Source organism: Oryctolagus cuniculus, chromosome 15 (genome assembly GCF_964237555.1).
Source record: "Oryctolagus cuniculus chromosome 15, mOryCun1.1, whole genome shotgun sequence".
Classification (NCBI taxonomy): Eukaryota; Metazoa; Chordata; class Mammalia; order Lagomorpha; family Leporidae; genus Oryctolagus; species Oryctolagus cuniculus.
In genome coordinates this window covers 81,573,640-81,601,572 of record NC_091446.1, presented here as the reverse complement: position 1 = coordinate 81,601,572, position 27,933 = coordinate 81,573,640, and the positions used below count along the sequence as shown (strand labels likewise).

The following is a 27,933-nucleotide window of genomic DNA, read 5'->3' as shown; positions in this document are numbered from 1 at the left end:
AATTACTGATGTGGAATGATTTACTTCTACTTTTCTTTGCCTAAGTGTGATATATCTTGTGTGTGTGTGTATGTGTGTGTGTGTGTGTGACTCAACTATTGCCTTCCTTTTAAGACTTTTTTGTTATGCTTTTTGCTTTTACTGCATATTTTTGGATTGTTTTCTTTGTGATTGCCTTGGAGATACCATCATAATTTATAACAATCTAGAGAGATCTTCTATCCATTGATTCACTCCCCAAAAGCCTGGAATAGCCAGGGCTGGGCCAGGCTGTAGCCAGGAGCCCAGAACTCAATCCAGGTCTCCCATGTGGGTGGCAGGGACCCAACTACTTGAGTTGTCATCTGCTACCTCTAGTGTATGCATTAGTAGGAAGCTGGAATCAGAAGTGGAGTAAGGACTCGAACCTAGGCACTCTGATATGGGATGGGGGCAACCCAAGTGGCATCTTAACCACCATGCCAATGGCCCATACCAAAACCTTTCTTCTGTGTGTCTTTGTTCCCTCTATGAATCAAACATATGTTGTTGTTAATCACCAGTTCCATCTTTATAGATTGGGAACCTATCAACATGTATTTAAAATTACTGTTTAACACAGTTGTCTATGAAATCATATTGTAAAAAGGGAAATTTCAGAAGTCTATTAATGCTCTTACATGTTTACTTATATAATTCCCTTAACTACTTCTCTGAATTGCTTCATATGGACTTGAATTACTATCTGGCTAAACGTTTATCCTGCTAAACATTTCCCTGCTTGATGCAAGCTTTGGGTTCTTTTCCAGAGCTCCAAAATGTTGCCTTGCCAGTATTTTTTGTTGCTATAATGGGGGATAACTTTTACCTTTCCTTAATCTATTTTCTCTGACATCATTCCTTAGATATTTATGTGAAAATGTGAATTTTGTATATTCTATTCAGCAGTTTTCATTGTGGGTTTGCTTTTTTTTTTTTTTTTTTATGTAGTCCAAGACATTGCTGGGGTTTTGAATTCACCAGTTGTTTTTCTGGTCTTCTCACTGTGATGTCCTATTCCACCCTGTGGTGAATCTACTCTTGCCACGGTCATAAACCAACCTCGTAGTCCAAATCCCATGAACGCTCTCCTCTTTTCAACTCTCACCCGTTCCCTGGTGTTTGATGGCGTGAGCCACCACCTTGTGAAAATGGTATGAGGAACTAGGCAGGGAGTGAGGCAGGAATAAAGCAAGCTGAAGAATACATCAATCCAGTAGGCCCCCTTTCCCATGATGCACCTGTGCCTCATCCAGGACCAGGAAGGAGGAGCTGCCATGATGACTGTGTGGGAGTTGAGCTTCACATGGAGGCTCCATGAAATTTCCAGAAAGCCTCACACACCAAACTCCACCCCACTCAGGAAAGTGGCTGATGCGTGTGAAATCGCCCTTCCCTCACCTATCACCTGTGGGTCCTTCTCTGGCCTGCTCTCCCTCTCTCTCCTCATTGGCAACCCTGTGGGGCAGCCCACACTCATGCATGAATGTATATTCACTCTCGCTTTTAAATAAACCCTGCTGGCCGGCTCTGCGGCTCATTAGGCTAATCCTCCGCCTTGTAGCACCGGCACACCGGGTTCTAGTCCCGGTTGGGGCACCGGATTCTGTCCCGGTGGCCCCTCTTCCAGGCCAGCTCTCTGCTGTGGCCAGGGAGTGCAGTGGAGGATGGCCCAAGTGCTTGGGCCCTGCACCCCATGGGAGACCAGGATAAGTACCTGGCTCCTGCCATCGGATCAGCGCGGTGCGCCGGCCGCAGCGCACCTGCTGCAGCGGCCATTGGAGGGTGAACCAATGGCAAAAGGAAGACCTTTCTCTCTGTCTCTCTCTCTCACTGTCCACTCTGTCAAAAAATAAAAAATAAAATAAATAAATAAATAAACCCTGCTGTCACTCCCGCACTGTTTTTATGCCCCTGATTCGAATTCTTACCTCTGTGGGGACAAGAACTTGGAATAAAAATTGAGATACTGATAATAGCCGAAACACTGCCAGACTGGGCTTCCTTGACACCGTGCTTCCCGGGGTTTTCTCCCACCTCTCTGCCCGTAGTTTGTTAGATGTTGGAAATTCTCAGAATTTGGTCTTGGCCTCTGACATTTCTTATCCTAATTTACATTCTTCTCAGTAGTCTTATCATAGTTATATCCCTAGCCACGACTCTCCTTGAAATGACATAATCTTACCTATAAAATCCTTTTATTTCGAGGGTCAATTTTGGGGTCCCTCAGAGGGCAAGACCAGACCTGGGCGCATGAGGGTTTAAGGATGAGCAAGACTGGTAACTTGGATTTGGCTTAAATTATCTCTCTTTGGCTCCACTACTGATCCCGAAAATAAGAGAAGCAGCTGATGCAGCGAGCTGCTTCAGTAAATGCAGAACTCTGCATGGCCCGAGACATTCGGAGCTAGAGTTTACCCTGTTCCGGCTGGACTGTTGTCTCGGCCCACTTTCTGTTGCCATAATCCAGTACTACAGACTGAGCAATCTATAAAGACAAAAGGTTTATTTGGTCCATGGTTCTGGGCTGGAGCATTGGAGACCAGGCAAAGTCCTGCATGGTGGAGACTTCACATGGCGCAGGGCCTCCCCCGGCCACTGAGCATGCGTCCTAGCTCAGGCCGCTTCTCTTCTTATAAAGCCACAGTCCTGTTGGATCAAAGACCCACTCTCATAGCCTCATTTAACCTTGATCACCCCCCAAAACACCCACCTCTGCCTGCCATCACTGGGTTTGGTTTCCAGCCTTTTAATAGCTCACAGGGAGGATAAGAAAGGTCTTCCTTCCCATTTGTGGGTTCACCCCCACAAATGGCTGCTACAGCCGGCGCGCTGCGCTGATCCGAAGCCAGGAGCCAGGTGCTTCCTCCTGGTCTCCCATGCGAGTGCAGGGCCCAAGCACCTGGGCCATCCTCCACTGCACTCCCGGGCCACAGCAGAGAGCTGGCCTGGAAGAGGGGCAACTGGGACAGAATCCGGCGCCCTGACTGGGACTAGAACCTGGTGTGCCGGCGCCACAAGGCAGAGGATTAGCCTAGTGAGCTGTGGCGCCGGCCAGGATTCCCTTTCAACATGATTTTGGGGAGGGACACCCAAATCCAGCACCACGAAGTCCATGGTTGTCTGTCTTGTTAACAGATGCAGGTGGGTGCTGAGCATCAAAGGACTGGCTCGCCTGCGCCCCTGACGCACAGTTTCAGTCCTGTGATGGTGGACGTGGCCACACAAACTGCCTCAGAATGAGCATAGAGTGGCCCATTGAGAAGCCGGCTTGGGACAGGCAGGAGAGCGCTAGAAGTCACTGGGGACAGGCATTACGTAAGCCTGAGACACGCACAATGACCAGAGTTGTATAGCCAGACAGGCACTGGATTTTGAAACAGATGAGGATGAACTAAAGGTTGGGCAGGAAGAAGCATGGGTCAGAGGTCACCGTGTGGGTGAGCGGAGATGACTCGCGGGCCTGGCTGCAACGCCTCCCTCCTGGGAATTACAATACCAGGCGGCGGAGGCTGGTGCGGGTGGGCTGCGGGTTCCAGTCTGAGACATGCAATGATTAGGTTGGTGGCATAACTGGGGTAATGGAGAAGAAAACGCCCACTGGTAGCAGTGAGGCAAAGTGAGAGGCAGTGCCATCTGTGTGGATTTAGGAAGTGAGAGGGGAGAGGTGGGGCCGGAGGTGCGAGGGCGGAGACGCATGACGTGGGCCTCAGGGAGAATCGGGGTTGCAAAGCACAGACAGGCACCTAAAGCAGCACACACGGAAAGGGATTGATGGAGGTTCACAAAACCCTTTGGGAGTGGAGAACCAGGCTCGGGAGTCGGACAGGAATGGCAGTGGCTCCAGAGGGCCTACAAGCAAGGGTGGGCACTCGATCTAGTGGTTATAACTCTGGCTGACACACCCACGTCTTATATCAGTGCAGTGACTCACTAATGCAGACCCTGGTAGACAATGGTGATGGCTCAAATGATTGGATTCCTGCCACGCGTGTGGGAGACTTAGATTGAGTTTCCAGGCTACCAGCTTCAGCCTCGACCAGCCCTTACAAGAGTAGGCATCTGGAGAGTTAACTGGAGATCTCTCTCTCTCTCTCTCTCTCTCTCTGTGTGTGTGTGTGTGTGTGTGTATCTGTGTCTCAATCTGCCTTACTCTCTCTGTCTCTCAAATAAAAACCAAAGGATCGGGGCCAGCATTGTGACATAACGGTAAAGCCACCACCTGCAATACCAACATCCCATGTGGGCACTGGTTTGTGTCCCAGCTACTCCATGTCCAAACCAGCTCCCTGCTAATGGCCTGGGAAAAGCAGCAGAAGTTGGCCCAAGTGTCTGAGGCCCTGCCACCCATGTGGGAGACCTGGAAGAAGCTCCTGGCTCCTTGCAGGCGTCTGGGGAGTTGAACCAGCAAATGAAAGATCTCTCTCTCTCTCTCTCTCTCTCTCCTCCATGTTTATAAATAAATAACTAAATCTTTAAAAAGAAAAAGAAAGAAAGAAAGAGAAAAGGAAAGGGAGGGGAGGGGATGCAAGGGGAAGTGAGGGGAGGGGAGGGGAGGGGAGGAGATGGGAGGGGAGGGGAGGGAAGGAGAGGAGAGGAGAGGAGAGGAGAGGAGAGGAGAGGAGAGGAGAGGAGAGGAGAGGAGAGGAGACGAGACTCTCCTGGCAGGAAGAGTGTGTTCAGGTCACCCCTGAGGTTGCCTCCCCATCCTGGAGGACACTTGTCTGTGCTGAAACCCAGGCAGGGACATCTGATGGGTCGAGCCTCGGTCACGTGGCCACATGTGAGTGCCTGCAGGGGACAGAGCAATGCTGTTCCTTACGGCTTCCAAAGCGGGGGGGGGGGGGGGGGACTCCTCTGAAACAGGGAGGGGCAGACCTCGCACAGCCAGTGCCCTGTCCCGTTCCACCATGGCAGATGCAGTGCAGGGCGGCGCAGTCTTCAGAGGAGGTCAAGTGAAGGAGCAGGTCACCTTGAGAAAATGGGGGGGGGGATGGGAGGGGCAGCTGGAGGTGTCAGGAGGGGCTGGGCCACCAGGATGGGAGGAGCGGGGAGGAAGCATGACGGTGAGGAAAGGCGCCTGGGAAATTTCCACTTTCCCATCTGTTCCCATCCCTGCCTTTCCCCACCCAGCAGGTGTTCTCACAGGGGAGAAGCCTTGTTTCTCAGCTGTGCACATCTAACCCAAAGGGTGATTTATCACTTGCTGAATTCTGTTCTTTGTCAGGGTTTCAGGGAAGGAAGTCACTGGAAACCCTCTTCTTGGTTGGACCCTGTCAGGGCAGGGGTGGCCAATGAGGCAGGGGTAGCTGATGCTGGCATGCCCCCTTCCCCTCCCACTCCTCACCCCTGCTTCCAGGAAGGTGACAGCTCCTTGGAGCCTCAGAGCATCATGTTCCCGGGGCCCAGAAACACGACTGCTTTTCTGGTGAGGTCAGGGTCTCAGCCCCAAGGCACCCTGTGGGAAGGCCACATGCTCGGGCAGGGTCTGTGCTACCGTGGGCTCCACACACGGTCTAACACAAGCTCCCTTGCTGAGAAACCTACTGCAAGGCTTTGCAGCTGAAAAAATCTTTTCTCATAAGCCACTCAGCTCAGTGCAGAATCCAGGCAGTCGTCTGAGTGGAGCAGAGGTTCCCAGGTGAGCAGAGGCTTCAGATGAGGGCCAGCAGCTGTCTAGCACCCAGGAGTAGAGCTGGGCTGCTTCAAACCCCCGTCGAGAAAAGACTCAGTGCCCAGCTGCAGGAGCGGGGTCAGCGGGCCGCCTCCAGCTGTCCACTCTTTCAGGGTGAGCCTCAGCTTCCCAGCCAACTTCACATTCTTCTTGGGTGGACCCCAGCCAGTGACTATGCAAGACGGTGGCAGCCAAGGTCAAGCTCATCCTGAGAAGGCTGCAGGCCAAGGATTGTGCAAGATGGTGGTGGCCAAGGTCATGGTCTTTTGGGGAGGCTCCCAGTCAATGAGCTGAGCAAGGCCACAGTTCCCAGGCCTGACCTCCTGCCCCCACAGCAAGTTCCTTCCAACTCGTCGTGCGCTCAGAGCCCCCAGGGGGCTGGCAGAGGTGCTGGCAGGTTTGCAGGGTGTTCTGACGCTCCCCTCCCTGCCCCAGCATCCCCTCCCTTCGGGAACAGGTGGGAATCTCTAACCAAGCTCTCAGCATCTGTCCCCAGAACCCAGCTGGAACAGCACTCTTTCCTCCACTCAGCACACACGAAACACCGCCAGGACATCAGCTGTGACTGTCAGCTCATGGAGGTTGGATGGAAGCTTATGATTGTGGTGTTTGAGCCAGCTCAGTGCCTCTAAGCCACCTCTCCCCCAGCCCAGGGCCGCAGGACTCTGGCACTCACACCCAAGGACACGGGTCACAACCACGGGGCTTCGCAAACAAACTCTCTTGCATCTGAGTGGTTTCCATGCCTAATTCTGGAGTCTGCATCTTTTTCCTTCTGCCCAGGAGCCCAACACGCTAAAGACCACAAAAAAGTGGGAATCCAGGGCTCCGGATCCCTTTTGGGTGAGAGAGTGTACCATGGACTGCAGTGTGGACGGAATTGAAATTAAAAGTGAGGGGAGAGCAGGGCCTTTTGCACAGGGGTTAACACACCTCTTGGGATGCCTGCATCCCGTATCGGAGTCTCCATTCTGGTTCCAGCTCTGCTCCCAGTTCGTGCCATGCTTCCTGCTAATGCACACCCTGGGACACAGCAGTGGTAGCTCAAGGGAGGAGACAAACTTCAGGCCCACAGCACCAGAACTGAGGCTGGGGATAGTAAGCAGGAGAGGGGCCTGCTCACTGGAGCAGACCAGTCCACAGCTGGCGGAGGGAGCCAGCATGTCCAGTGGAATGGTCAGCCTGTAGGGGCTGGCGCTGTGGCATAGTAGGTTAAATCTCTGCCTGCAACACCAGCATCCCATTTGGGTGCCAGTTCGAGTCCAGGCTGCTCCACTTCCTATCCAGCTCTCTGCTAATAGCCTGGGAAAGCAGCAGCAGATGGCCCAAGTGCTTGGGCCCCTGCACCCCCATGGGAGACACAGAAGAAGCTCCTGGCTCCTGGCTTTGGATCAGTGCAGCTCCGACCATTGTGGCCATCTGGGGAGTAAACCAGCAGATGGAAAACCTCTCTTTCTGTCTCTCCCTCTCTGTGTCTCTGTGTCTGTAACGCTCTCTCTCAAATAAATAAAATAAATCTTTAAAAAATAGAAAGGAAGGTCACCTGTAGAGACAAAGAGAACCAACTGTGGGACGGCCCAGCACTGTGGACTTCTGCTTCTCCCTCCATGCAGCACAGTGTGTCCAGGTTCACCATGAGGGCTCAGCCTGCGGGCACTTCACCGTCTCCTCCGTGGGACTTCCGAGGCAGCCCCACCTCAGTTCACCAGAAAAGGGAAGTGAGCTCGCAGTGGGCGTCAGAAGCCAGAGTCCTGTGGGCCCAGCCTAGAAGCGGCCACATCACTTTCGCTCCTGCATAGTGGCCAGGATGCAGTCACAACACACTGTGCGAAGGCAGGACGGGTAGGGTACGTGTGCATTCCCAGGAAGAAGGGGAGAGTGAGCATGGCCTGCCCAGAGCGCAGAGTCAGCAGTGACCAGGGCACAGACGTGGCGAGAATGGGCCGGCAAATGCCCAAGAACAGGCTCCCAGAAAGGAAGAAATCATGAAGCGCTGACTTACAGCATTTCCAGTTTTCGTGTGTGTGAATATTTGCACCATGGCCCACTGCAGACTGCCAGCACAGCCCCACAAAATGTGCACAGGGAAGAGCTGTGCTGGGACAGCCCAGTGTTCACCGTGTCGACACGACGGGCGCCAGTCACCTTAATCCCCAAGATGGAGCGAAATGATGGGGAAGGGGTGAATTTTGAGTCTGCATTGCCTTTGTTTTCTTCCTTTTTTTTTTTTTTTTTTAAGGTTTGCTTTATTTTATTTGAAAGGCAGAGTGCTTGAGACCAAGAGACAGAGAGACACATACATACACACAGATTTTCCATTCACTGATTCACTCCCCCAGTGGCCACAACGGCTGGGACGGGGCCAGGCTAAAGCCAGCAGCCTGAACTTCATCCTGGTCTCCTGCATGGATGGCAAAGGCCCAAGCACTCGGGGGCCGTGTCCCACTGCTGTTCCAGGAGCATCAGCAGGGGGCTGGATCATAAGCAGAGCAACCAGAACTCTACGATATTGGATGCCAGTGTCTCAGCAGATGGCGTAACCAGCTTTGCCACCACACCAGCTCCATTGCCTTTGTTTTAAACATAAATTTAATCACAAATTTACATCATTTAATTTCTTTATTATTATTATTGTTATTATTATTCACTATCCAAATGCCTGCAATGGCCAGGGTTGGGCCAAGGCTAAAACCAGAAACCTGGAACTCAATCCAGGTCTCCCATGTGGGTGGCGGGGACCCAACTACTTGAGCCATTACTGTTTTCTCTCAGTGGGCGAATTAGCAGGAAAATGCTCAAATCCAGGCATGTGGCTACAGGACACAGATGTCTTAACCAGGCTCTTAACCTCAAGGCCAAATGACCTGCCCTGTCTTTTTGTTGCTGTTGTTGCTTTTGTTTTTTTAAGAGTTATTTCTTTGAAAGAGAGAGACAGAGACAGAGAAAGATCTTACATCCACTGATTCACTCCCCAAAATGTCCACAACGGCTGGGGCTGGGCCAGGCCAAAGCCAGGAACCTGGAACTCCATCTGGGTCTCCCACGTGATGGCAGGGGCCCAAGTACATGGGCCATCTTGCACTGCCTTCCCAGGTGCGTTAGCAGGGCGCTGGATCGTTAGTCTGATATGGGATGCCGGTTGCAGGCAGCAGCTTAACCCCAGCACCACACATGCCAGCCCTGCCCCCTGACTTGTAATTGCTAACAATGTCCTCATTAAACAGCCGGCTTGCAAAATTCCTACAAATTTAACAACCAGCTCTGAAGGCAACAGGCCTCAGCTAGCTGGACCAGCAGCCGCTGGGAAGGGCAGCAGGAGAAACTGCAGGGGTGGGAGCTGCCCTGGAGACGGTGGGCAACATGCTAGGGGTCTGGGCAGTGGCGTGCTGACAGGCAGGGGACACTGGTGTCAGTGACCCCTGGGCAGGCCTAGCACGGCCAGGTATCAGGTGTTTCCCCTTTACCCTCAGGGAAGCCTGCTCTACCCTCCCTGTAGCTTCAGAACAGAGAGACAGGGCTCCATTATCTCCCGGCAGCTCTGTGCAAATTAGAGAAAAAGCTGGCCCTGCTGGCTGCAGATCCCCTCCCACCTCTCCCTGCTAGAAAGCCTGGCTTCACCAGTAGAGGCCAAACCCAATCCCCCCACTCCCTCTTCTGGACACCTTTGGGCAGTGCACAGACTGAACAACAGCACCGGGGGCCCTGTGTGGAATGGAGGTGTCTCCCACCCGGGCTTGGGCTAACGTTCTCTCTGGGAGGCTAATTGTCAGACGTGCCACTCACTGACAAGGCTCCCTCGGGGTGGCAGTGGCAAAGGCCACCTCTGGAGACTCTGGGCCCAGGGAAGTGCCGCCGTCTTCCAAAGCAATGGCTCTCCAACCTGGCCACACACTGGGTCACCAGAGGGCTGTTTTATTTTATAAAGATTTTATTTTTTATTTTTTATTTTTTTGACAGGCAGAGTGGACAGTGAGAGAGAGAGACAGAGAGAAAGGTCTTCCTTTGCCGTTGGTTCACCCTCCAATGGCCGCCGCGGCCGGCACACCGCGGCCGGCGCACCGCGCTGATCCGATGGCAGGAGCCAGGAGCCAGGTGCTTTTCCTGGTCTCCCATGGGGTGCAGGGCCCAAGCACCTGGGCCATCCTCCACTGCACTCCCTGGCCACAGCAGAGAGCTGGCCTGGAAGAGGGGCAACCGGGACAGAATCCGGCGCCCCAACCGGGACTAGAACCCGGTGTGCCGGCGCCGCTAGGCGGAGGATTAGCCTAGTGAGCCGCGGCGCCGGCCTATTTTTTATTTTTGACAGACAGAGTGGACAGTGAGAGAGAGAGAGAAACAGAGAGAAAGGTCTTCCTTTTCCGTTGGTTCAACCCCCAATGTCCGCTGCGGCCGGGGCGCTGTGGCCGGCACACTGCGCTGATCTGAAGCCAGGAGCCAGGTGCTTCTCCTGGTCTCCCATGCGGGTGCAGGGCTCTAGCACTTGGGCCATTCTCCACTGCACTCCCAGGCCACAGCAGAGAGCTGGCCTGGAAGAGGGGCAACCGGGACAGAATCTGGAGCCCCAACTGGGACTAGAACCCGGTGTGCCGGCGCCGCAGGCAGAGGATTAGCCTAGTGAGCCACAGCGCCGGCCGAATTATTTTTTAAAGATTTATTCATCTATTTATTTATTTGAAAGGGAGGGAGAGAGAGAGAGAGAGAGAGAGAGAGAGATCTTCCATCCACTAGTTCACTCCCTAGATAGCTGCAGTGGCTGGAGCTGGAGCAATCCAAAGCCAGGAGCCAGGAGCTTCTTCCAGGTCTCCTATATGTGTAGAGGGGCCCAAGCATTTGGGCCATCCTCTGCTGCTTTCCCAGGCCATTAGCAGAGAGCCAGCACTGCAGACAGAGGCTTAACCTTCTATACCACAGTGCCGGCCTTTCCTTTTGATTTTTTAATTTATTAATTTGAGAGAAGGAGAAACAGAGCAGCGGAGGGAGAGAAAGAGAGCAAGAGAGAAACAGCGAGCACTGCCATGCACTGTTCACTCCCCAAATGCCTGCAAGGGCTCCGTCTGAGCCAGGGAGGGACCCAGGAGCTGGGAATGCAGTCCAGGTCTCCCAGGTGGGTGACAGGATCCCAACTACCTGAGCTGTCACTGCTGCCTCCTGGGGCTGGCATTGTTGGGGAGCTGGAGCTAGGAGCCAGAGCCGTCCAACCCAAGCACTCCAGTGTGGGATGCAGGATAAACATCCAGGCCCCAGATGAGTGTTCATAACTCCTGCTGGCCGCCCAGAGCAGTGAACCCAGAGCCTCGAGGGATGGCCACGCTTTCATTGCCAAGGCTCCCCAAAGTACAGCCAAAGTTGAGAACCACTGTGCTGGAAGCATCCTGGTTGGGGCTGGTGGGTTTTGGTGGGGGGCATCAGCAAATGCCCTCAGGAGAGGTCTTCCCCTCCTCCATAGCCTTTGGAGCCTGCCCCAGCCTGAAAATGCTGAATGATTTGAGGCAGGAAACCGAAGGCAACCTCAGGACCACAGCTGGAGAAGCCAAGGCAGTGGGGAAGGGGCCGTCTCTGTCTCTCCAGCTCCCGTAGACCTGTACCTCCCCTCCTGGGTCTTGGTGTCCCACTTCTAAGTGTGGGGGTCGCATCATCCTGCTCTCATTCCCACCCTCAGCCTCCCTCCGGCAGCCCCAGAGGGATCTAGGGGAGCCCCTAGGATGCAGGGGGCTCTGGTGGCCCGTGCAGCTGGGCCCTGTGCAGTACTGGGGCACGGAGTGAGGAAAGAGCGAGTTTGCCCACCCGCCCCCGGCCCCCACCCTGCTCCAGTGCAGACTCAGGATTGGCCGCTGCCCTCTCCCCAGCTTGGCTTCTGGGTTTGAGCCCGGAGCCTGTGGTTTTGTTCAGTTCCAACTGTGATCCCCAGAAAGCAGGCAAGAGAGTGCAGTGACTTCATGTCCTCAGGGGAAACAGCTGCACAGGAAAAGAGCCCGGAGGTGGTTTCTCAACCCAAACAAGCAGGAGTGGACCCAGGCTAAGGGCCCGGGGCACTCTCTGACTTGGAGAAAGTGGTCCTGGCTACATTACTCACAGATGGCTCTCTGATTGCTCAAGAAGCTGTCCCAGGCCACGGGACTCACCCTGTGACCTGCTGTCCACACGAGGCTCTCCAGCTCACTGTCTTCCCACTCCTGGGTAGCCTCTGTCCCAGGCTGACCGGGCCTGCACCTGGCCCTAAAGGAGAAGGGGATCAGCCTGTCACTCAGTGGTGTTTCTTGGAGCTGCCGGTGGAGCCTGGATTCCTCTCGGCCTTCGACAGCCTGGGCGCAGGGCTGGGAGCGCTAGAGGGGGCCGCCTAAGCGATACAGTGCAGGGCTGAGGGGAAGTGCTAGCGACTCCTGCTGCTGGGCTGCAGTACTGAGCCACACAGCACTGAGGCACACGGGGCACAGGCTGCAGAGGCAAAGGCACAGGGACACACAGGAGCAGGAGCAGAGGCTGCATGTGCAGCGTCCCTGAGGCACAGGCTGCTGATGGTCCTGTGAGATGGGTCAGGGGGGCAGACACGGGTGGGACCATGCAAGGACCTGAACGCTACATCATGGTACCCACTCATCCCCCTGGGGAGTAGCTGAGGGCCAGAAGAAGTTGAGGAAGCTTTGCCTCCTGTGTTTTCCCATCAACCTGGCCAAGGGGCTCACCACATCCTCCTTACCCCCAACCCTCCCCTCCACTGCATCGTCCAGACTCTCGTTCCCAACAAGGCTGCTGCTGAGCTCTGCCTGGGGCCTCTCATCCCCTGCAGGGGCTGGCGCTGGGTGTGCTTCAGTGGCCACGCGGGAACCAGCGGATGGGGGGCATTCTGAGGGTCGCAGAGGGCTAGACCAGCGAGGTGATCGCTCGAGCCCGTCTCCGCCAGCTGCCAAGAGGGTCCCGTAGTAGTTAGGCCCAAGCAACCCGCCCTGGCCTCAGATGCCTAAGGGAGCACTCGGGTGACCACGAGAGGCACAGTGGTGGTGGTAGGGGGGCACCGTCCAGGCCCACCGGGAGCTCTCAGGCCAGGGACTGTTAAAGAGTGCTCAGAACCGGAGCCTTTCGAGAAACTGGCACCACAGAAAAGCAAGAGCCACACCTGGGTTCAGATGCCACCCAGTGACAGGTAACTGAGGGCAAGTGATTCAGCAGTGCTGTGCCTCGGATTCCCCCTGGGAAAGTCGTTCTACCAGCACCTGCCGCAGAGGTCTGAGGCTTCAGTGAGCTATGGGCTGGAAGCAGCAACCTCAGCGCCGGACACACACAGTGGGTGCCTCCTAAGTCATGGACACTGAGGCTGCATTCGTCGGGCAATTTTTAGGCTCTTACTGCCGGACCCTACAAAAGCCCCCGTATACACCCCTGAGAATCATGCTTGTGTGAAACAGATCCGTGTCAATCAGGAGATTCGCTATCCAAGGCAGGGAATGGTTTTTGAGAGCCTACTGTGTGCAGGGTCCTGAAGTGCTTCACACTCGCTGTTCCTGCTGTCTTCTTACTAAGGAGGCATAAATAGTGAATATTCCTAACAGGCATCTTCCCGCTGGGCCCCTGCCCTGAGGATCCAGCGCCTGCTGGCTCCTGACACACCTGTCTTTCAACACTTAGACAGTGAGCCCCCACCCCCACCCCTCGCAAGAGCGCTCTCCCACTGGGGACTTGGCAGGGCGCAGGGCTGGGCGCCTCTGGCCTCCAGAATTCTCCAAGCCGGCTTACACTCCCCGAAACAGGCCCTCCCTACACGACTCGAGCCTGAGGACAACCCAGGACAGGGACCACTGCCCTCGGCTCCCTCTCGGCCCCGCCCCTGCACGCCCGGCTCAGCGCCGAGCCGACCAAGCCGCGTGCGCCCCTGCTGGGCGGAGCGGCTGCCGGCCTGCCCCGCCCTGGCCCAGTGATTGATCGGCAGTGACTCCCGAGGCTTTCATGGTCCGCTTGGATGGGAATTAATTCTGTGATGGATAAATAATGTATCGAGCTGTGCGTAGTCCGAGGCAAGCCGTCCGTCCGGAGCCAGGAGAGGGAGCCGAGCGCGCGGGGCGCGAGGGGCGCCCGGGTGAGAGGAAGAGAAAGGCGAGTGCATGACAGCATGATTGGCCCCGCGAGTCCGGCCAGGCGGTTGCAGAAACATGCTGAGTCCAAAGATCAGGCAGGCCCGGAGGGGTAAGTCCAACTTCCCGGGGTTTCTCCCGGCATCGCATGTGCCCCCTTGGCAAAGGCGCGCGCGCACTGTCCCGCCGGGTGTCCCCTGGGGCGGGCGTGCCGGGACCACCGCCGCTGAAGAGTGAGCGAGCATCCTCAGGACTGGGGAGCTCTCAGAGAGACTGGGGGGCTGTGGGGGGCTCAAGCCGAGGCTGCAGAAGGGCGGTGGCTGTCTCGCCCTGCAAGTTTTCCGGAGGCCTGGGCTGCTCCAGGTGATTAGGTGGCAGCTCTGGGGAAACTTGGCTTCTTTCACGTCAAGGAAGTGCCCCCAGATCAACCCAGCGGCCAGTACCGGAGTGGTCCTTACGGGGTGGCTTTATTCTGCAGCTGGGGAGCAGTGTCTGGGGAGGGTCCCCCAGGCAGGCTGGGGCGGGGGTGGGGGCACGCAGGCATTTCTGCCGGGAGAAGGCCCTGGAAACTAGAAAACCTGGAGCCAGGAGGGGGTGGATGCAGGAGAGAGTCAGAGACCCAGGGGGAGTTCCGGCACTGTGCCAGCTGCCTTTGTCCCAGCAGGGTGACCCAGGCCTGAGGCCTGCACAGGGCTGGGGACATCACCTTCCTGGACAGCAACTACTTGCCCAAGGCAAGAGTCCTTTTAGAAGAGCGTATCGCTGTTAGGGAAATGGAATATGTCTTTTCAGGTGGCTGGGGTTGGGAGAGCTAAGTCTCCCTTGTGAGCCGTGAAGATGAGGAGGGGTCTTTTGTGGTGGTGGGTGCTGGGAAACAGTGTGTGTCTTGTCACGTGTTTGCAGCAGGGGCCCTCCAGCTTCCTGCAGACCCCCAGTGGGCACCCGATCTCAGTGGCACGCCTTAAGCAGCCCGGATGGCTGTCCTGAGCGGGACCTGCCCTCCAGTCTGTTCACTCTGTGAGGTGCTAGGGGACCCGCTGTAACCTGTGGTGCCCAGTGGGCAACGGAGAACCTTGCACGTCTCTGATGAGGGTTGGGGTACAATCTGGTGCTGACCCAAGCGGTGGCCAGGCCAGGCTCAGCTCTACCCTCCCACTCTTGTGTCACCTGCCAGCCGCTGGCCCGTGTGGCTACTGAGCATGAGACATGTGACTAGTCCAAACTGAGAAAAATACACACCAGATTTTAATGCCTTGGAACCTAAAATGAATGTAAAAAATCTGATTAATAACGATTGTATATTGATCACATGCTTTGGGGTATATATTAGGTTAAATAACATAGATTACTGAAATGCATTTCATTTGATGCTGCAGCCGGGAGATTGCGGTTCCTATTGTACTTTCATACCTACTTCTGTTGGACAGGACTAAGCAAGAAAGACTGGGGCTTCAGCAGTGGGGCTTGTAGGCATTTAAGTTAGAAGCTCCAAACCAGGGGTGATTTTGCACCCCGCTCCCCGGTGAGTTTTGACCCAGTCCGGAGACATTTCTGGTAGTTCTCACTGAAGAGGGCTCCTGGCATCTGGTGAGGAGAGGCCGAGTGTACTGGTTAATAGCCCACAGTGCACAGGGCAGGCCCCAGCACAGACACTCACCCAGCCTCACATGTCAACAGCGCCTGGTGCCAAGGATAAAACCCTCTACTGGATGATACTATCTGGTTGGACACACGAAAAGATTAAGTTGATAGTGCTGTTTTTCAGACATTAATAAAATAATCACTTACCCACAAAAATGTCTGATCGTAAACCATGACCAGAGACAGGCTAGGAGCATGAATTACAGATGAAAGTGCCTGGCACAGGGCACCAGGAAGCTTCCCGGGGAAGTAAGTGGTTCTGAAACAGTGAGCTGCAGAATGACAGGGAGCCAACCAGGTCAGGGGCTTGGGGGCTGGGGGCTGGGGGCTGGGGAGGAGGGAGGCCAGGGCCCAGATGGGACGAACAGCTCGTGCAGGTGCCAGGGGTGGGCGCAGGGGAGCCCAGGACCAGTGAGGCTGAAGCTGGGAGCAGGCAGAGGCAGCATGCACAGTATGAGGCTGGAGCCAGGCCAGGAACCAGAGTCGCCTGTGGCCCATTAAGGAAAAACTCTCCCTGGGGACATTTTTGGAGAACCAGGGACCAAAAATTTCATCAAAATTCAAACATTGCAGGAACCGGGCTCAAGCACATGGGATACTTGAGCAGCAAGCCATAGCTGCCCACGGTGTCCAGATACTGTCTGGTGTAGACCATTGCAGACCATGCCTACTGCAGACACACTTCCAGCCTGCTTTATTGCACAGGTACTCTGGGCTGCATGGAAAAGGCCTGGGTCGGCCTCTAGGACAGGCAATAAAATTAGACCCAGTCAGTAGGCTCAGCTGCCCGTGGGGCCCTGTATGTGATGGAGACACCTGGGCCTACAAGGGACCCTTCCTCAGGTGTCATTGGCTGTTAACTTCCTGGCAGTTTCCCATCCAGGCCAGCCCCCAGTGAGTGACCGAAGATTTCCATAACCCCATAGGACATCCTCGTGTCCCCTTCCACTGGAGGAAGAGATATCAGAATCCAGAACCTTCCAGGAACAAACTGACTGTCGGTCACCTGCCTGCAGAACTCCCTCACTCTGTGTTCTGCTGCCGGGGTGGGGAATGTCCAGCCATATAGGGCCAGCAAGATCACGTGAGCTGGCTCTCCCAAGGCAGCCGCAGGTGAGACTCAAAGTTTAATACATCCACAGCAGGCTAATTGTTAAGTTGATAATCTTGTGTGCCCCATGAATGACACCATAAATATCCAAGAACACTTGGGGCTGGATGAGTTACAAGGAAAAGCGGTCTATTGGGATAACTGTTCAGGCGTCCAGGGGCTTGGCGCTGGCACCTGCTAGGCTTCTGGTGAGGGCCTGTTGTGGGAAGTAGAAGAGAGCCATGGGCACACGTGCAAGAGCTCGTGTGTGAGACAGACCCACAGGGGGCCCCAGACTCACTTTATTGCAACCCACTCTCATGGACACCACATTAACCCCACTCTAACAGTGGCGCTCCCAGGACCTAATTCCTCTTAAAGGGCCCATGGCCTCCCCGCACCATCACATGGAGAAATGAAACCCAGCCTCACGTGACTGCCAGTGGAGCAAACCATAGTCAAACTGTAGCAAGAAACAAGTGTGGGCAGTTGTCCTGCCCTGGCTGAATTTAGCGTCCAGGAAGTCGGAGGCAGGTGTTGTCAATACACTCGCAGACCCACACACGTGCAGGAAGACAATAAGAACACAGGAGAGTAAGGGAGTACCCAAACCACCTCAACATGGCTCAGAACAGGCCAGTAATCCTAACAGCATGTGTGGTTTTCAAGACATCACAGGATCTGGGGTGATTTTGGCAAAATGGTCCACAATGGCCCAAACCAACGCATACAGTGGGTCTTCTTAAGCTTCCCAGGAAATGGGTCTTATTGAAAAAAATGCAGGAATTTCAAAAGTTTTGCACCAAAATAAGCATCTTTAAAAAAAAGATTTATTTATTTATTTGAAGACAGAGTTACAGACAGGCAGAGACAGAGAAAGAGAGAGAGAGGTCTTCCATCCGCTGGTTCTCTCCCCAGATGGCTGCAACAGCTGGAGCTGGGCCAATCTGAAGCCAGGAGCCAGGAGCTTCTTCTGGGTCTCTCATGCCACTGCAGGGACTCAAGGACTTGGGCCATCTTCCACTGCTTTCCCAGGCCATAGCAGAGAGCTGGATTGGAAGAGGAGCAGCCAAGACTCAAACTGGCACCTGTATGGGATGCCACCACTGCAGGCAGCTGCTTTACCCACTATGCCACAGCACTGGCCCCCAAAATCAGCATCTTATAATTACATTTTTACACAAATTTTTGGAAGTACTTTCATATTATTAGTTTAAACCAGCTCTCTCCTTTTTTTAAATATTTATTTATTTATTTGAGTGGCAATTATAGATGGAGAGAGGAAGAGACAGAGAAAAGTCTTCCATCCACTGGTTCACTCCCCAAATGGCCGCAAGGGCCGGAGGTGGGCCAATCCGAAGTCAGGAGCCAGGAGCTTCTTCTGGGTCTCCCAGGTGGGTGCAGGGGCCCAAACACTTGGGCCATCTTCTCCTGCTTTCCTAGGCCATTAGCAGAGAGCTGGATGGGAAGTGGAGCAGCCAGGACACAAACCTGTGCCTATATGGCATGTTGGTGTAGCAGGTGGAGGCTTATCCTGCCATGTCACAGCACCAGCTCCTCGAACCCGTCTCTTAACTGCACGTGGTTCCAGTTTGCCTTTCAGGCTCCTCAGGCACTCCTCAGTGGGATCATTTGGTGACTGTCACGTGCCCTGGACTGTGAGCGCCCAGGAGGGCAGGGGCCATTTCGATTTTTCCACGTCCTCAGAGTATTTCAAAAAATTTCTGGGGAAATGAAATTGAAAAACCCATTTGTTTTTGTGCAAAAATATCTTTAAATCCATATGCAGTTTTTTCAAAATATGTGTTTCCATGAACTTTTGAAGACCCCTCATTTGCACCAAAATAACCCCGTCTATTAATTCAATTTTTCATGAACTTTTTGACAGGCCCTCGTATATCCCCAGTGCTAGGCACTCACCACACGTTTTTTGAATGAATGAGTGAATGAATGAATCAGTGAAATAGTTGAATAGTGGAAACAGCAGTAGCCTGGGAGGCTGTGATGTTGTCTCTGCCCTCACCGGCTGCGTTCTTAGGAAAGGCAGCCACTCCCTTAACCAGCTTACTTGGTCCCCAATATTTTGCTTTCCCTTTATGCTCATATTGGAGGGATTTTTTTCCTCCAAATACATCTACATTTTTCATTTTTAGGTCACCAGTATCTCAACATTTTCTTTCAGAGTTTCTGCCTTTGTTTGGAATATTTCGAAGTGAAATTGATTTTTCTGTTAAGGAGGCTCCTTCTAGAGGCAATCATAGACTGACAGGCAGAGCTACGGCAGGAGTGTGAGGGACCAGGAGGGTGAGGGACCCGCCGCCCCCCGCCAGTACTGTGTTGGGGGGAGGGGGAGAAAGTGCACACTTGTGGCGAAGCACAGTTGCCCCTCAGTGTCTGTGGGAGACTGGTCCGAGCTCCCTGCGGAAGCCACCCTGCACTTGTTCGAGTCCCATCTATAACCTATACAACATCGTCCCACATGCTTTAAATCATCTCTAGATCACCTACAATATATCATACAGTGGGAATGCCATATAAATGGTTGTCAAGCTGTGTTGTTTAGGGAATAAGGATGAGGAAAAAGCCTCATACATGTTCCATACAAGTGCAACTTTTTCTGAAATTTTTTTCTTGATATTTACTTTTTTATTTGGAAGGCAGAGTGACAGAGAGAGAGGAGAGACAGACAGAGAAAGAGATTTTCCATCCACTGGTTTACTGCCTGAATGGCTTCAACAGCCAGGGCTGGGCTAGGTGGAAGCCAGGAGCCTGGAACTCCATCCAGGTCTCCCATGTGAGTGCAGGGACCCCAGCACTGGGGCCATCTTTTGCTGCTTTCCCAGGTGCATCCCCAGGGATCTGGGTCAGAAGCAGAGAAGCCGGACTCAAACCAGGGCTCCAACACAGGTTCCTGCATCACAGGCAGCGGCTTAACCCATGTGCCACAATGCCGGCCCTTAGATTCTTTGAGAAATAAAGTGGAATGATAATTTTAAGAAGGGGCCCACTGCATCTGAACACCTGGATCTTAAATTTAGATGGCTAGTGGAATGTTTAAGGTTGAATGATGATACCTAATAGAAAACTAAGCAAATGAAAACACAAAGCTTTCATGAACTCCAGGAAAACAAAAACTGATGCATGAAAGGAAAAATTATTTGGCTGAAATGGGATTAGCACTTAACACAGTACTGACAGTGGAAATTCTGTGTATGGATCTAACCAAAATTACAATATGACCCCATATAAGGATGGAGTGGAGGCAGGGCAGTGAAAGAAGTAAAATCTCCCTTTATCATGAGAAGTCAATAGATGACTCTTCAAAGAATCAGGAAGTGAGATAAATGAATACTGCTGAGGTCCGCACAGAAGGAGGACTACAAAGGCCAATGTGGTTGCCTCCAGGGAATGGCTGATGAAAGCTAAAGGAGAGGAGACTGCTGGGCTCTGCCCCAGGCCTTGCAGCCTTACTTGAGCTGTGTGTGGGAAATGCTAGCCCAGAAGTCACCTGACCTCAGACCAGCTCAGACTCAGGGAATTGTTCTGCTCCTAAGGGGAGGTCATGGCATTCACAGGTCTCCTCTGATTGCTTACTTCTGAATCTTGTAGCTTCCCCAGCTATGCCCAGGGTGACCTCATGTTGCCTCCTGCCCAGGCTTAGGGTGGAGATCCCTGAGAGCCCCCTAAAGAGATCACTCATGGAGTGGAGCTGGGAAGGGGTAGTAACTGAACTAAGTGACACGGCGTCTGGGTTTTCCTGAGAGTCAGAATGAGCACCTAGGACTAGCAGAGGGGTCAGGAAGTTATGCCAAGGAGCAGGTATATGAGAACTGGTCATGGAGGCACAGAACCAGGGTTCCGGCCAGAGCTCAGCCCGGACGCAGAGGTCTCGTGGACAGGAGAGAGAGGGCTGCAGCCCCTTCACTTCCAGATCAGGCCCTAGCACCACTGAGCTTCTGCCCGCCCCGGTGGCTGAGATGCCCAAGCCTGGATGCTCTCCACTTGGCCAGGTCCTAGATGCAGACTTCAAACTCCCACCTGCCTTCCCCCACCTTCCAAGAGTTTGCTCAGAACTGAAAGAACATTGCAGAGACCCTCGGATCAGCAAGGGCCAAGACAGGTCCCAGGAACCCGATAGGAGAACATTAAAATTCCTGATTTGGGGATCTTTGAACAATAGCAGCCTCAAAGCACATTGTGGCTTGATTTTTTTTTTTTTTTGAACACTGTTTGTTCTAGGATTTTTTAAAGATTCTTTTGATCTGTGTCTATTGACTCATAATTTCCATATAGTGGTCTCGCCCTATTCACAGTTTGGATTTCCATAGTTTTGCTTACCCCCACAGTCAACAGCAGTCCAAAATTATTCAATGGAAAATTCCAGAAAGAAACAGTTCACAAATTAGTTTTTAAAGATTTATTTATTTATTTGAAAGGCAGAGTTACAGAGAGAGAGGGAAAGATACACACACACACACAGAAATTTCTTTCCTCTTCTGAATCACTCCCCAAATGTCCACAACAGCCAGGGCTGGGCCAGGCCTAAGCTAGCAGCCAGGAGCTCCATCCGGGTCTCCCATGCGGATGCAGGAGCCCAAAAGCTTGGGCCATCCTCTGCTGCCTTCCCAGGCACATTAGCAGGGAGCTGGATTGGAAGCAGAGCATCCAGGACACAAACCAGTGCCCACGTGGGAAGTATCACACTAACTGCCACAGGACCACAGTGCGTGCAGTCCATGACCCCTTATTTTACTTAATAATGGCCCCAAAGTGCAAGAGAGTTGATGCTGGCAACTCAGATTCACCAAAGAGAAGCTGAAAAGCACTTCCTTGAAGTGAAAAGGTGAGTGTTTCTTGCTTTATGAGAGCTGTGTGTGTAGGAAAATGCCTACTTCTGCAGGGTTGTTACTCTCTGTGATCTCCGGCATCCACTGGGGAATCTTAGAACGTATTCTCTGTGGGGGAAGGAGCACTGTTGCACAGTAAAATGCATGAATCTGAAGTGCCGATCGTTTCCCTTAACCCCAGAAAGCTCCCACCCGTGTCTGCGCAGGGTGACACTCTTCTGGTCTCTCTCACCATAGAAAGGTTTGCCCTGTTCTTCACTTCATCTAAGTGGCATCACAGACATCAGTCTCTCCCTATCTCTTTTCATTCAGTTGAGAGGCAAAGAGGCAGATACAGACAGACAGACAGATATCCACTAATTCGCTTCTCCAAATGACTGCAACAGCCAGGGCTGGGCCAGGCTGAAGCCAGGAGGCAGGAGCTCCATCCAGGTCTCCCATGTGGGTAGTAGAGACCCACTGTTTGAACCATGGCTACCTGTGTTCCAGTGTGCCCTTTAGCAAGAAGCAAGGATTGGGACCCAGAGCCAGGAACTGGTGTGGGATGTGGGTGTCTCAGCAAGCATCGTAAGCACTGTGCCAATGCCCCCTCTTCTCTCACTGTGCGTGCATCACGTCATGCACTGGGTCAGGATGTAGCAACAGCGACACCCACCGCCGATGTCCCCCAGACTTGGATAACCATGAGCTGTGGAGCGAGCACAGCTCATGCAGTGACGTCACTGTGCCCTCTACCACCCCGGAATCCAGGCCTCCCCCCGTCCCTGCCTGGCAGGCCCCATGTCAGTACTGCACACTCTTGCAAATGAAGTGGCTTAGAAGACCCGGCCAGCATTCCCACGTCCATCCCGGGACTGCCTAGCTGACCTTGACCTACGTCTCCAGGAGCATGCTCCTTGGTGTGGCCCTCACTGGCAGATGTCACGTCTTGTGTCTCGTGGTGCTGTGTTGGAACTTCCATCCTGAAGTCCTGTTACACCTGCCATGTGCGGGCACTGTACATAACCACTTTCCATCCTCAGAGACCCCTACTGAGAAAAAGGGCACCACGGCCCCATTTTTCAGATGAGAAAACTGAGTCCCAGCAAGGATACTGGACATGCCAGATGGGAAAGCCTTCCAGTCTGGAAGCGGGAATGCCGGGATTCAACCCCTGGGCGCATGAATGTCATGTGTGGGCTCACATCCTTACACACTGGTCCCAGATCCAGGCATCACGAAAGGAAAGCTGTCCCTGGCAGAGAAAATCTCACGTGCTGAGGCCCAGAGGCCTGGGTCCGGCTCAAGCTGTGGGCGGCTGCCTTGCAGGAGGGCAGTAGGGGCAAGGTGATGCCACCGGGCACTGGACCCATCCCACATTTAAACAGGTGAGGGATGTGGCAGGCTGCAGTGTAAACAGGGGTCTACAGGGGGTGGCCCAGAGGACAGGGAGAGGGGACATCCAGCTGTGGGAGCAGTGGTGTTTCCATGGGCCACCTGCAGTGGCTGTTGGAGCAGAGGGACTGAGAGTCTCCTCTGCTTCCTGACACTCTCCCCCAGGTAGCAGGGGCAGGGCTGAGTGGTGGAGGCACCACCTGCCATCCCCCAGTAATTTGTAAGAACCAGGAGTATGGGGCCGGCACTGTGGTGTAGCAGGTAAAGCCGCCACCTGCATTGCTGGCATCTAGTATGGACACCAGTTCAAGTCCCAGCTATTCTACTTCCAATCCTGCTCTCTGCCATGGCCTGGGAAAGCAGTAGAAGATGACCCAAGTGCTTGGGCCCCTGCACCCACGTGGGAGACCCGGAAGAAGCTCCTGGCTCCTGGCTTCAGATTGGCACAGCTCTGGCCGTTGCAGCCATCTGGGGATTGAACCAGTGAATGGAAGATCTTTTCTCTATCTCTTCCTCTCTCTGTCTATAACTCTGCCTCTCAAATAAATAACTCTTTTTAAAAAAGAAGAAGAAGTACCAGGGAGTCAAGAATTCACGCTGAGAACAGATGCTCCCAGCCACTACCCCCACCCCGCCCAGCCACCCAAAGCCCACATGCCCAGAGATGAAGGCGGCTTTGGCGCCCAGGGGAGCGGACATCTCAAGCTGCAGCCTCCTTCCTACTCCTGCCTTTTCTTCCCAGAGACCTCCTGCTAGCTGACAGGGAAACCCAGCTCCTCTGTCCCCAGAGAAGCCCCACTAAGGGAGCCACCCCAGCAGTGTTCTTATATGCTCAGGACAGGAGGTGCCGCCAGGGGCCGGGCTGGAGGAGCTCAGGCTGGCCTTGCCGCCCCCGACAGCTGAAACCTTGGCCGTGACCTTGCTGTCTGAAGATGGCCTGAGCTGGGTTAGACCTTAGCTGGGAGGCCACCTTGAACTCCCCAACCTGCCCTGGGACCCTGCCCTGGCCCTGCTGGAATCCCGGCAGCCTCCGTGATGACTTAGCTCAGAGTGGGGATGCGACGCTCTAAGCAGACAGCTCCTAGGTGGGCACAGAGCGAGATTTATAATTGAGTGAATGACATGGGCTCACCCACCCCAGGCTCCTGGTGAATGCCTGTCTAGTCTGAACAGGAGAGGAAGCAGCAAAGACTGGGAGGTCCCAGGCCAGTGGCTCCCAGATGGGGTCCAGAAGAAGGGGAGAGAGGCGCCGAGAGGCTTGGACTGTGTTCGCAAGAAGCAGTGCCAACCCCCATTCACAAAGCACTTCCACAGGGTTCACCCGGCTCATCCCCACCACAGTCCAGGAAGTGTGTCTGTCCTCATTTTCTAAGTGGACACCTGGGGGCTCCGAGAGGACCCCAGGCCTCAGGACTCCAAACCCTGTGCCCCTTCTCCATGCTTACATGGCCTCTCCACACCCATCACCCCGAGGGGAGATGGAGGAAAAGTGCAGCTCCCCGTTGCAGTGTCTTGTTTGCCACACTGAGTGGAAACAGGCCATGGGCGGGGAAACCAATCCCAGACTAGATACAGGAACATGAGGTCTCTGGGATTTTATTTCTTTTTTACTTATTTATTTATTTTATTTGAAAGGCAGAGTAACAGAGAGGGAGAGATGGAGATCTTTCATCTGTGGGTTCACTCCCCAAAATCCCCCCTGCCAACAGCCAGGGCTATGCCAGGCTGAAGCCAGGAACTCCATCCAGGTCTCCCATGTGGGTGGCAGGGGCCCAAGTATTTGGGCGGCTGCTGCTTTCCCAGGCACAATTAAACAGGAAACCGGATTGGAAGTGGAGGAGCAGGGACTCGAACAGGCAGTCTGATAGGTAGGGATGTGGGCGTCCCAAGCTTAATCTGCTGCACCACAATGTCCACTCCTCTGGGGTTTCATCTCTTTCTCCTCTTCTTGAGAGGTTTTCCTGTCATGGGGAGCAACTGCCCTGATGCCTCAAGAGTGAGTCAGGGAGCAGGCTGGTTAGCCTAGTGGTTAAGACCCCCTAGCCTGACATCAGGGTATCCAGGTTTGAGTCCAGGCTCCAGTTCCCTGCTGATGCAGACCATGGGAGGCAGTGATGATGGCTCAAATAACTGAGTCCCTGCCACCGTTGTGGGAGACCTGGATGGAGTTCCTGGCTCCTGGCTGTGACTCCGCCCAGTGCTAGCTCTTGTGGGCATTTGGGGAGTGAACCAGAGGACAGGAGCTCTGTCTATCTATGCCCATCTCTCTCCATCTCTGTGCCTCTCAAATAAATTGGTTAATTTAAAAAACAACGAAGAGTGAGTGAGGGTTCATCAGGCCATCAAGCAGAGTGAGGCAGGCCAGGTGCAGACACAGTTGTATGAATGAAGTGGCCCACGTGGGACTGCTGGTTGGTTTGGAGAGGCTGAGCGGAGCACCACCGGGGGCCTTGAACGCCCTACCAACGTCATACCCATGTCATTGGTGGCCGAGGAGGTGGTGAAGCTGTCCCCCTCCCGAGAAAGGGATATAGCCACAGCGAGGGGGCCCCAGAGGCTGCCCGCTGTGTCTCGAGGAGGGGCTGTCGGGAGTCTGCCGGGTCTCAGGCTGTGAGGATGTAGGTCCTGAGAGACCTGGAGCCAAGCCAGACTTCCTGAGTAGGACCCCACACCCTCTGTGTCTTCCTGTTCCCCTGCTGTATGCACACCCTTGCCCCCCAGCACCCCAGCCTTCCATACGAGGCTCACCCTTTCATCTGCCCAGCGTCAGCCTCACCTCCTCCCACACCTTCCTCCCCGCCTGACCTCCTCGCCACGTCTTCACGTCCCCTCCCTGCTTTAGACTCCTGTGTGCCGTGATGACAGTGAGACCTGGAGTTTGGGTGTCTGTTCCCCCTTTAGCTCTGCCAAGGCGGGCGTGCGTCCTTTCACTTCCGTGCCCCAGGAGCTCCCGCAGCAGGCGGACAGGCGGGAGGCCCCGTAAACTCAAGGGACAGGTGAAAGAGTGCTGGATCCAGCTGAACTTGGGGGTGAGCCCTGAGTGCAAGTGAAGAACAGGCAGTCCAGGTGTCCCAGCCCTCCCCACTGTGTTGTCAAAAAGCAGCCCAGCCAGGTCAGAGGAACAGCCAATAAGAATAACGTTCAAGGGCATCCCACATGAGCGCCGGCTGGGGTCCTGGCAGCTCCCTTTCCGATCCGGTTTCCTGTTAATGCACCTGGGAAAGCACTGGAAGATGGGTCAAGGACTTGGGCCCCTGCCACCCATGTGGGAGACCTGGAGGAAGTTCCTGACTGCTGGCTTTGGCCTGGCCTAGATCTGGCTATTGTGGCCATTTGAGGAGTGAATCAGTGGTTGGAAAAGATCTCTGTCCCTCTCTCCTCTCTCTGTAACTCTGCCTTTCAGATAAACAAGTAAATCCTAAAAATAAAATGAAAGAAAAACCTTTAAGGGGGTAAGTGTTGTGGTACAGAGGGTTAAGCCACCACTTGCAACACCATCATCCCATATCAGAGAGTATGTTCAAATCCTGACTGCTCTGCTTCTGAGTCAGATCCCTACAAATGCATCCTGGGAGGCAGCAAATGATGGCTCAAGTGCTTGGGTCCCTGCTACCCAGGTGGGAGGTCCAGATGGAGTTCTGAGCTCCTGGCTTCGGCCCGACCGTGCCCTGGCTACTGTGGGTATTTGGGAAGTGAGCTAGCAGATGGAAGATTCATTCTCTCTCTCTCTCTCTCTCTCTACCTCCCTTCCTCCCTCCCTCCCCCTCATTGCTCTGGCTTTCAAGTTCATGAATAAACATTTTTTTTTAAAAAAGAGTGACTTTGAAGAGTGTGATCTTGTATATTGATTTTTTGAAATCATTAAAATGCTCATTATGAACAATTTGCAAACTTCCTCAGCCACCTCACAGCTCTTTTAAAAAATCAGTGCTTTCGTTCATGGAAGTGGTGGCTGGGGAGGGGTGGGAGGAGTGAGGTCTGTGCCCCCTCCCTGTCTGTAGTCCTACAGGCTCTGAAGCAAGGCCCATTAGGAGAACCCCTCAGGCTCTCTGGAGCCCTCAGTGGGGGCACCTAGGGAGGAGCAGATGGCCATACAGAGCCCAGGAAGAAAGCTAAGTAAACAAGTTAAAAAAAAAAAAAAAAAAAAAAAGTAGGGCACTCAGGAGCCACAGGGTAATAAATCATCAGAAGCCGGTGCTGTATTCCCAGGGCAGCATGGGACCCCCACGGAGGCCCTCGCCCCTGGCTGCAGATTGCATTAACTTTGCGAGGCTATCTCATCTGGGCCCTTCCAGAGGGGCCCGTCCATTACCTCACTCCCCTCTCCTCCATCAATCTCTCAGCCTCGATACTCTCCCTGGCCATCAATTCAGCTGAGATCCATCTCGCTGTGTGCTAGCTCGGCTTTCAGATCCCATCGACATGTGTAAATCAATTGTGCTTCAGCTCCTGCAGCCGCTTCTCACTGCTCCACGTGCAGAGCTATAGGCACAGGAACACCCCTGCGGGCCCCCATGCAAGTCGCCTCCCACGCCTCTCTGCGGGCCCTCCAGGGCCAAGAGGTCCCAGCAGCTGCCCAAGGCCAAGGCTGCCATAAACCTCCCCCAAAAGGTCCTGAAAATCAGTCGGGTCTCCAAAGTAGACCCTAAGAGGAGGAATCACCCGCGGTAATTTATGAACGAGGTGCCCTCTTGGAGCTGGGGGGCCACTGAGAGGTAGGGAGCAGGACAGGGAAAAGGAGGGGCACCGCTCCACACAGGGAGGTCTGAGCAGAGCCCCAGGGGCGCTCCGAGGGTGAAGTGCACCAAAAGGCAGAGTGATGGAGGTGAGGGGAGAGAGAGAGATCTCTCATCTGCTGGTTCACTCCCCAAATGGTCACAGCAGGCAGGGCTGGGCCAGACTGAAGCCAGGAGCCAGGAACTCCATCCTGGTCTCTTATGTGGATGGCAGGGGCCCAAGTACTTGAGCCATCTTCTGCTGCCTCCTTAGGTGCATTTGTAGGGAGCCGGATTGGAAGCCGAGTGCCTGGGACTCTAGCCACTTTTCCTGATGTGGGATGCTGGTTGCGTTGCGAGCAGCGGCGTAACCTGCTGTGCCACAGTGCCTGCCCTGTAATGCACCTCTTTACCCAGCAAGAAACAGGTTTCCAGCGCTTTCAGATTCACGCACTGAGAAGTCCTCGGCCAACAGCTGTCCTTGGAAGATGAGAGCTTCCTAGGTTCT

General features: G+C 54.0%; 1 protein-coding gene across 12 annotated transcripts in view; it reads left to right on the top strand.

The window, feature by feature from the left end:
• ARHGAP22 (Rho GTPase activating protein 22) overlaps nt 1-27,933 on the top strand; it is a 191,336-nt gene that overhangs the window by 36,258 nt on the left and 127,145 nt on the right. The window contains exon 1 of one of the 12 annotated variants that reach the window (XM_051837518.2): nt 9,801-13,870. The exons of the other annotated variants lie outside the window; for them this stretch is intronic. Coding sequence (XP_051693478.1) covers nt 13,837-13,870 — 34 coding nt within the window. The 5' untranslated portion in view covers nt 9,801-13,836. Of the gene's footprint in view, nt 1-9,800; nt 13,871-27,933 lie in introns of those variants that run through there. 12 annotated transcript variants of the gene reach the window in all.